At 34.2% G+C, this 10,153-nt stretch overlaps 1 protein-coding gene across 1 annotated transcript; it reads left to right on the forward strand.

Moving 5' to 3' along the window:
• Window positions 1-499: 499 nt before the first annotated feature.
• Window positions 500-8,220, forward strand: LOC112044377 (uncharacterized). Its single transcript, XM_024080208.2, has 10 exons — window positions 500-848; window positions 2,367-2,501; window positions 2,968-3,117; window positions 3,225-3,972; window positions 4,432-4,518; window positions 4,862-5,071; window positions 5,146-5,242; window positions 5,353-5,661; window positions 7,266-7,533; window positions 7,876-8,220. The coding sequence occupies exons 1-10, from the start codon at window positions 653-655 to the stop codon at window positions 8,178-8,180; spliced, it is 2,505 nt and encodes an 834-aa protein (XP_023935976.2). The 5' UTR covers window positions 500-652; the 3' UTR covers window positions 8,181-8,220.
• Window positions 8,221-10,153: the final 1,933 nt, after the last annotated feature.

A 10,153-nucleotide genomic window follows, 5' to 3' on the forward strand; every position in this document is an offset into this window, starting at 1 on the left:
AACTGGTGACAGAAGGGCTGGCTCGTTTTTTGCGCAAAGGATCAGCCTGGCTGTCCAGCGCGGAAATGCTGCCAGTATTCTTGCCACCATTCCACGTGGGCATGATTTCTATAGTTATTAGGATACGTTAGCTTAAGTTCCATATTGTATTCTTTGTCAACAAAGCATTAAGATACAATATAGAATTGCTTAACAGATTTGGATGAAACTTAGCACGATTAACGACGTGATTATCATCTGCAATATCACTTAAAGGCCAATTTTAAACGTAATATCCGGTATCCCTATAAAAACTATGTTACTATAAGTATAAGATTTCTCTATTTTGAGCTATAAGTTATAACTTTTTACATCATTAGTCTTAAAATGTCCTAATTGGTACCTAAATAAAGCGTGGATTTTGGAAATTGCCCAAGGAACTACAAAATGCAAATTCCCTCATTATAAACAAACAAAACTTAGATTTACCTCATCGTGGTGAGCAATATTTGTGTCCACCTCATTTCTTACCAAGAAACGGCACAATTGAAAGGTGCCAACAGAAAAAATCTTTTACTGTCGAACACGAAAATATTATTCTTCGTACATCTATCAAGACTGTGCTAATTTATTAATATTCCTAAAATGAACTTCGGCTTTTAATAACTCAAATATGGGGTCGTCAAACTTAACGGATATCTTTAACGTTTCTGTGTTTAATCAAAGTGTAGTGACTGATGGTTTCGATTTCAAGATCAACGAAAGCAAACAGTTCTCGACTTACACAGTGGTGGCGTACATATTCGGCACAATCATATTCATGAGCAATGTTACTGTTGTTATTTCGAGCGGACTCATCTTGAAGAAAGGTAACGGGCATCGGTAATTATGTAAAGCATAAGTTAAATATAACAATACCTACCTTACCTGTGCTTAGTAAAATTAACTGTGATTTTTTGCACATTGATAATTTAAATGTAAGTAAACTACCTATATTATTAACTAGCAGACGCTACGTGTTTTCATCCGCGTTACGCGTATTGGTAAAATAATTTTCAATTTCTATTCAGGTAGTAGTAGGTATGTTTTGTAAACTTACTTGACCATCTTGGTTCAGTACAAAACGTAACATTCCATTAACTAAGCTGAACTGAGAAATTCAAGATGTTTATAAAACAATAGGTACTGCTATGTATAACTATTAACTAGGTACATTATAAATAGACAACAGAGCAAACGCCTTCAAAGTATGGGCTATACTGTTTTTACCATGCCAAGAAGGGTTATATTTTTCGTATGTGCATACCTTGTTAAATATTTTTTATTAATCCGTTACCGTTAGTCATAAACTGAACTAACAGAAGCATTAATATCAAGACTGTTGGGATTTCCGTGGCTAAACCATTAACAGAAGAAATTTTACAATGTTTATAGATTGATTGGTTCTGTTTTGCGTTTAACTAAGGTCATTGATGTTTTGTGTACCAGTCTAACATGGTAGCGGACTAATTTGGAAGTGTTAAAGTTTAATCTACTTATACCTCTGAGGGATTCTACGTGCCTGAACGGTTGATCGTAACCTGAAATCATTTATTAGGGTGTAACCACTATCCATAACCGAAGACTGCCACCTGAATTACGAAAGCGTAAAATCCTGAAAAAACCTATATTGGGAATCGAAGTCTGCAGCTCTCTGTTGAAACCTAACTTTAGTAATACATACTGTGCTATCTATATTATTAGTTACATAAGGACTATAAAATTACATTTAAACACAAAGCATTCTATATACGATGGCTAGGGTTTTCCTAAGTGTTAACTTTGTAATGTTTGTAGATGCTAATATTATGAACAAATATATTGCGAGAAGTCAAGGTATACCTACTCTGCTCTGTATGCATACGCATGCTGTAGGTAGATATTATACATATACAAACAAACTTACACAATGTTCATCATCATCTTAATTAATGGACGTTGTCTAATGCACACGCGTGGGATATTTTGTAATGGGTTATAGACATTATAATTATAGCCCATTTTAATTTTTAGCCTGGCTGTCCAGCGCGCGAATGCAGCCAGTATTCTTGCCTCCATTCCACGTGGGCATGATTTTTATAGTTATTAAGATAAATAAGCTTAAGTTCTTTGTGAATAATAAAAAAATACTTTATATTGTAAATATTACCTGTAGTTGCGTTTTTTATAACAATAATTAACATAATGATATTTTTGAAAATATAAATATATCGTGTTTTCATTTGATTGAACTGACAAAACATGTTCCTCAGAATACAGAAAAACACAGTGTTTTTCTGTATTCTGAGACATGTTCAGACACAGCTGAACAAACCTTTTATAAAAATAATTAACATTATTTTTTACAGGTCAGAAACTGAAGAGTACTTATTTGCTGCTCGGCAACGTCTCTCTAGCTGACACGATTATAGGAGTATCAGTCATGTTTGGAGTGAGCATAGATGATCTTATGAGCAACAATCGACTGTGCGTTTTTCAAATCGGTAATCATCAATCATCAATACTAGATATACCTAATAAGATATTACATGGTCAGCGTGTGAGCCAATCCGTTTTTTTGCCAGTTCACGTTAATTCCTCAAACTAATATGATAATAATTTAACATTCGTTATGTATCTAACGTATGTATGATTACACAGTTTTGGTTAGTTTTTATTTGTTTACTCGACATTGAACGTAGGGCAGTAAAGTTAGCTGAAAAAATCGAACCCCACGGTATTTTGTACATTTGAAAGTAGAATATGTAAGGATGGTTGTATAGTAAGGATGGTTTTTTGAACGCGTCAATCTCCTGCTTTAACTAACGTGTGATAAGATGCGTAAAACGTAAGATATTTATGGATATCCCCTTTTTAATGTTATTGTGATCCCCTCATTATTGTGATCACACAACCTCTATTTACGATGTATTTCACATATATTATGAATAAGTATTAAAATTTTACCAGGTATGTTGGTATGCCCAGCCATGGTGTCGATATTCAGCGTGGGTCTTATTGCCGTCGATCGCTATATTTATATTCTACATGGTCTCTACTATAAGAGATGGTTCAACACTACCAAAGTCAGGATTGGCATTCTTTGCATTTGGTTAATCGGTAGGTAACATTATTACTTTGAAATGACTCCACTGTATCACATTATTTTCTGTGAATTTATTGTTCTGTAAGTATCAAAATATTAATAATAACACCACTCGTTACAGGTATAACCCTTGGATTCTTGCCTGCAACTGGATGGGTAAACAGAGAAATGGAACATTCGAGATGTTACTACGTTACACTATTTCCCGGAGCATTGATCCTCCTCAATTCACTCCTCAGTATCATCCCTATAATAGTTGTAGCAGTTCTGTACTCCATAATCTTAGTTCGAGCCTTGAAAAACGTAAAACAAATCAATGCTGCTGTCAAAACTGTTCAAATAAATGCTAACTCAAAACCTGAATTGAGAATTTACAGGGGCAATACTAATATGAAGAAAAATGTACAATCTGTAAAATATCCCACTAATAAAAATAATGGAAAAATTCAAAGAAGCATGTCATTTAGTGGAAGCTGTAATAAAGATAACTCTAACTGTAATAGGTTTCGACATAAATCTAACAGCATTGACGAGATTAGCGATAATCAAAAATATTCTCGTAATTTAGAGTATGACACATCTCATAACAGTATCGTGAAAAGTGAATCTAATTTAACTATTTGTACTATCAGTTCTAGCATACCCGAAAAAAGTGATTTTGTTTCCAACAGAAAAACACACGTAAAGACAAATGGTACGAATCAAGAAACTAAACAGCAAATAAATAAAAGAAAAGTCAAAGAGCCAAACAAATGGAGAGCAATTATAGTAGTGATGTTAACTTCGGGTAGTTTTATATTTACTTGGATGCCGTATTTTATTACTGTGATATTTTTTGTATTCTGCAAAGAGAAACTTACTAATCCTCAGTGTATGAATCTTCGAATTATGCTTAGTGGACCGATTGCGACGTTGGCTTTCCTGAACAGTATTCTTAATCCCTTAATTTATGCTTGGTGGCATAAAGGTTTCCAAAAAAGTATAAAAACTCACTTTCAAAAATATGTGTATAAGTATTTTCAGAAAAATATTTCATAAGTCATTAATTGGTAATTGTTATTTGGACAACTTTTTTTTATTAATATATTAATTATTATTTGTTAAAACTTCACAACATGTTTGTTTAATTTTTTTAATACTAATATTGCTACCGCTCCAGTACAATAATTGCCCAATCAAAATAATAAAAAAGATAAAAAGAGGTGATCCAACATAAAATCAAATTGATACCTACTTACTGTAAAATAATACTCACAAGTCATTAAGATTATGAAAAACTGATAAACGGATAACTATAAAATAATAATGTTACAAAACTAAATATTCAGTACTCTAGTAGAAAAAATGGTACGCGCAATAGCGTATCTACTGCTCTTTGCAACGGCAGTACTAGCCAAACATGAACAATATGAAGGGTGAGTCAAATAAATCCATGCTATCAATCCATTGGTACTACAGAAATCGTTATATACTTTCAAGAAAAGTACCTAACAATGCCTTGATGATTTGCCACTGTTTTTTTTTCAGCTTTTATTGATGTCTTTCGAGTAATTCATTCCAGCCAAGTTCAATCTGACAAAAACTGAACATCCTATTTCAATTAACTTGCTCATATATTATTAATTTTAATATTCTTGACTAAAACATATTTAATTCAACCAATATTAGTGCCATAAGTATTTATTATTAATACTAATTATAAATTTCGATAGATCTACTCATAGTCTTACCTAACTAGACATTGTAATTTATTTTCAGCCATCTCCTGTATCAGTTATCGGGTCCATCAGAAGATATAGCTAGCTTAGAAGGCCGTTTAGACATTCTTTCAGCAACACCTGCACATAGGTCAGAATCCAAAAAGCTTGAGGCTTTAGTGCGACTTTCTCCTGAAGAAGAACTGGAATGGTTACCATTCTTCGAAAAAAATCAAATTGGGTACAAATTGGTTTCGAATAACTTAGCGAGGTAAGCATACCTACTGTTCGATTTTTCTATAGAATAACTTGAAAAATTGAGTAATTGAACTTTTTATCCTACAGTATTCTACGTCATGAAGAGTTCCAAAATGCTCAAGCTAGAAATGCTGCTGATCGAAACAGCACAATTACTTGGGATGCTTATTACAATTCAGAAACGGTAACTTAAAAATAACTTAAAAACTTAAAATATTTAAAAAAAACTTTTATGTTTTAAAATTTAAAAAATTAATAACCTTAAATTTGTTATTACAACGTAATTATTTATAGATTAACAAGTACTTGGATGAAATTGGTGCAAAGTACCCTGATATTGCCACAGTTATTAACGCCGGTTTGAGCTACGAAGGCAGACAAATTAAATACTTGCGAATTTCTACGACTCGCTTCGAGAACCTTCGCAAGCCTGTGATAGTGATTGACGCAGCTGCACACGCAAGGGAATGGGTCACACCACCGGTAGCTTTGTATCTAATCCAGCAATTAGTTGAACGACGTGAAAGTGACCTGACTGATTTAATCGACTGGATCATTATTCCCATGGTCAATCCAGATGGTTACGAGTACACGCTAAATGAGGTAAAATATGAGTAGTACTGATAGCCTTCCAAGATAACTGAAATTGTTCTTTTATTACGTGCTTTGAAAAAGAAAAAGTTAAAGTTGGTAAACATTTTACATCTCTCAAATAAATTAACCGATATCTACGCGTTTGGCAGCGATGGCAGTTTTTTGAGGTCTATATAGAAATGCAAGACTCTCGCAATGATCTAATGAAATACTTTGGAATATTTATAAAATAACGTTCTTTTTAATTTTGCTACCATATCCAAAGAAAAAAAGAACCAATTTCAACAAAATAAGGAACAATAAACGCGGGTGTCTGAGGTTACGATCTGATTTTCTTTTAGAACCGATCGGTAAAGCTGTTTATTTTTTGATGTTGGACAAAATCTATTGATCCAAATTGGCCTAATCCGGTTTAATCGAATGAGTTAAGCTGTAGAGCATATCAAATTAATAAAAAAACCCACTAAACTAAAAAGTGAAAAATAACATCATAATATGTTCTACCTGCTGATCAGTATGAAGGCGGTGCTAAGCCGGTGATGTATTAATTCAAGCCATGTGAGAATATCTTTTAGATTTAGATTTTGCAGACAGTGTTGTTTCATGTGGTCCTGTCAGAAATGGCTTAAATTAAGACAACACCGGCTAAGCACCGCCTTCATACTGATCAGCAGGTAGAACATATTATGATTTTATTTTTCACTTTTTAGTTTAGTGGGTACGTTTTTAGGTTTTGAAGTCGGTTGTATTTTTTTTTATTAAAATTTATATTATTTTTCCATTTTTAGTGTAAAATTTCATCTCAAACGAATACATCAGACCCCTAATGACAGTCACAACCCATATTGGTACAAAATTCTTAGCAATACAAATTAATCAAGCCCAAGCACAAGGTAGCTACCGTAAACCGTTAAGGGGTTCCCTTAATTGACCTTGGTCTTCATCATCAGACCCCTAATAACAGACACAACTCATCTATGTAGAAAGTTCTCAGCAATACGAATTAATCAAGGCCAAACACAAGGTAGTTACTGTAAACTGTTAAGGAGTTCCCTTAATTGTCCTTGGTCTTAATCACCAAACCCCTAAATGATAGTCACAACCTATCTATGTGGAAAGTTTTCATTAATACAAATTAATCAAGCCCAAACACAAGGTAACTGCTGTAAATCGCCGAAGAGTTCCCTCGTCTGTTTTATGGCTCCATCATCATATCAATTTTAAACCTTCATGAAATTGTAGTGCTTAAAAGTACTAAATGGAAAAGTATACGAACACACTAGACACCCATATAATTTTCGAAAGTTCCCCTCAATTTCTCCAGGATCCCATCATCAGATCTTGAGATGATGGCAATGGGACCAAATGGGGACTATACCGTTTCAAACAAAAAAAAAATTTGAAATCGGTCCAGGCGTCTTTGAGTAATCGGTGTACATACATAAAAAAAAAAAAAAAAATACCGACCGAATTGAGAACCTCCTCCTTTTTGAATTCAGTTAAAAATAAGTCAAACACGTACTGGACACAAAACGAACGTGGACACTGCTGTATAGAAAATAAGTATTATAAAACTAGTCTTTTTTACAATAGATGCGTATGTATTTTTTTAGAACCGTTTATGGAGAAAAACTCGATCCAGGTCTCACGAAGGCAGTGACGAATGCCCTGGGGTCGATATCAACCGCAACTTTGATATTGGCTGGGGTACTGTAGCCGCTAATTCCAACCCTTGCTCGATCATCTTCGAAGGACCTTCTGTTTTCTCGGAACCTGAAACTCGTATCGTAAGAGATGCGGTCTATTCTAATTTGGAGCGAACCTATCTCTATATCTCACTTCACAGTTTTGGAAATATGTTCTTGTATGCTTGGGGAAACGGTTTGTATTTTAATCATTTGTTTATTTATTTTTGTCCTTTCTTAATTTATAAAATTAATATCTAGATTTATGAAAACCCAATTTCCTATCACTATAACTGCCTTTCTCTGTTTCATTTGGTATCTGTGCGCTTACTAGCCAGTTATTATTATTGTCAATTTCTCTTTCTTTTCTCTCAGGATGTCTAACAATAGAAAAAGGCAAAATGTAGTGGTTTAGAGGAAGCTTATAAAGCTACCCCCATTTTTAACTGTACCTACATTTTTGTATAGTTTAAACTAAAACAACAGCAGAAGGCTTTTATATTTTTATTTTGTATTGTAACTACTTTTAAACTTACAGGTTCTCTTCCGTCTAATGCTCTCTCCCTTCATGTGGCCGGCATACAAATGGCAACAGCAATTGACAAGCTTAAGCTAGACAAAGCTCCATACTACGTCGTCGGAAATGCCGCCAATGTTCTATACTTTACCACTGGTACCTCTCGTGACTGGACTCGCTTAGTTGGTATCCCCCTGACATATACTATGGAGTTGCCCGGCTATGAGTACCAATTCGTCGTCCCACCATCGTATATCAGACAAATCATCACAGAATCTTGGGCAGGATTTGTTGCTGGTGCCCGTTACGTTCTATCTATTAGATAGAGTTATTGTCAATTACGGTAACCTTAAAAGGATCAAATAAAAATGCAAAAATATAGAAGACTTTTATTTGCGCTCTCGCAGATGTTTTTTACATTTTATGGTTTCGTATAGTCAATGCTTTCCTACCTTCTAGTTTCGCCATTTCCATCCATATATCAGTCTGTCTGCGGTATAGCGTGTATAGTTGCATAGTGGTTAGGTTCTTTCCCTCCCTCACATGTAAAGTATTTAGGATTTTTTTCGATCGATGAGAAATTAAATAAAAGTCTTAGAACATCCTAGAATGTCAACTACAATTCAAAAATGTGAATTGCATAAGATATCAGTTATTAAGATTAAAATTATCGTTATTGGTACTATAAGATTAACAAAGATAAAACATATATTTAGATTACTAAAATATTATAAACAGTTCAATATTCAGAATAAATTTGCTTTGTATTTGTGCTTACAGTAGCCATTGTTATTAAAATTATTATTAGAATATAAAATAGAATTATCAAGGGTAAGCGATGTAAAGCGATTGCTAATACTCTTGTCAACTTTTAGGCACGATTTAGATACTGTTTGTAGATGTAAGCGCTATAAACAAACATCTTAATGAAAAAAAATATTTGAAACCACCACATCTACCGAATAAATATAGGTATAGTGTATATCTGCTAAGAAGGACTCTAAAAACAGTCTAACTAAATAAACTAAATGTTTTAAAAGTGCTTGTTTTAAAACTTGAAATAAACGCATTTTGATTTGAATTTGCTGGTCAGTGATCGCTGCTCAGGGATCGACATTAAATCAAAAAATACTCAACAAACAATTTTCCAACCATCAGGTACTTATTGTTGTCTTGGTCTCTTATTTACCTACATTTTCAATCCAAACTAAACAAACTACTTTTGTTGCAAGAAAAAAAAAACTGTTGATAACCTGAAGGTAACCTTTTTCATCAATATCGGATGATTAATTAGGGAACTACGCTACGCCACCTTCCACAATACGTATTGTAGAAGCATTCGTTATCAACCCATATTCGGCTCCCTTCAGAGCTTGAGTCTCCTCTGAGAAATTAACTGAGGGGTAAGGCCAATAGTCCACCACGCTGGCCCAATGCGGATTGGCAGACTTCACACACGCAGAGAATTATGAAAATTCTCTGGTATGCAGGTTTCCTCACGATGTTTTCCTTCACCGTTTGAGACACGTGAGATTTAATTTCTTAAAATACACACAACTGAAAAGTTGGAGGTGCATGCCCCGGACCGGATTCGAACCTACACCCTCCGGAATCGGAGGCAGAGGTCATATCCACTGGGCTATCACGGCTCTGATGACAGATTATTTGAAGACCACTGTTCTAATGTTCTACGAATAGATTATACAATAGACGTAATTAAGGTAACAGACATTCATAACATGCAGTAGCATCAAAGGCTCATAATACTCGTACATACTTACGTATAAGTAATACCTAAGTACTGTATTTAACCACGACTTACGACGAACAGCGCACGTTTACTTAATAATGAATTTTGGTAAATTCATAATTTTATTTTCCTTACACATTTTAATTCAAAGGTCTGAGGAAGTAATATATTTTGGAAGGTTTATCGAAGCAATAGCAAGTCCGTATTATAAAATTTCATTTACGTTAGGAACTTGTAAAGGTATGTGTATATTTTCACTTTTCGCAAGTTCTAACAACTTTTTTATATTACTTTTGATTGCAAAAAAGTAGGTATTCTTTTTGTAAAAAAAAGAAGTAGCAAGAGACGTCGTGTGGCCACGTCACCCTGCTGCATTTTACGCCGATCGTCATGCCCACCGCTTTCAATTTTGTCGGTTTGGAACGCGAATCAAAGGACTTGTACAGGGGTCGCAATTAGAGCAGTTTGTTGGTAGGTAGATCAACATCGCGGCAGTGCAAGCATCAGCGCGAGGAGTATTGTGTGGCTGTGGCATAAAATTAGGTTACA

This window comes from Bicyclus anynana, chromosome 21 (assembly GCF_947172395.1).
Source record: "Bicyclus anynana chromosome 21, ilBicAnyn1.1, whole genome shotgun sequence".
In the NCBI taxonomy this organism is placed as follows: domain Eukaryota; kingdom Metazoa; phylum Arthropoda; class Insecta; order Lepidoptera; family Nymphalidae; genus Bicyclus; species Bicyclus anynana.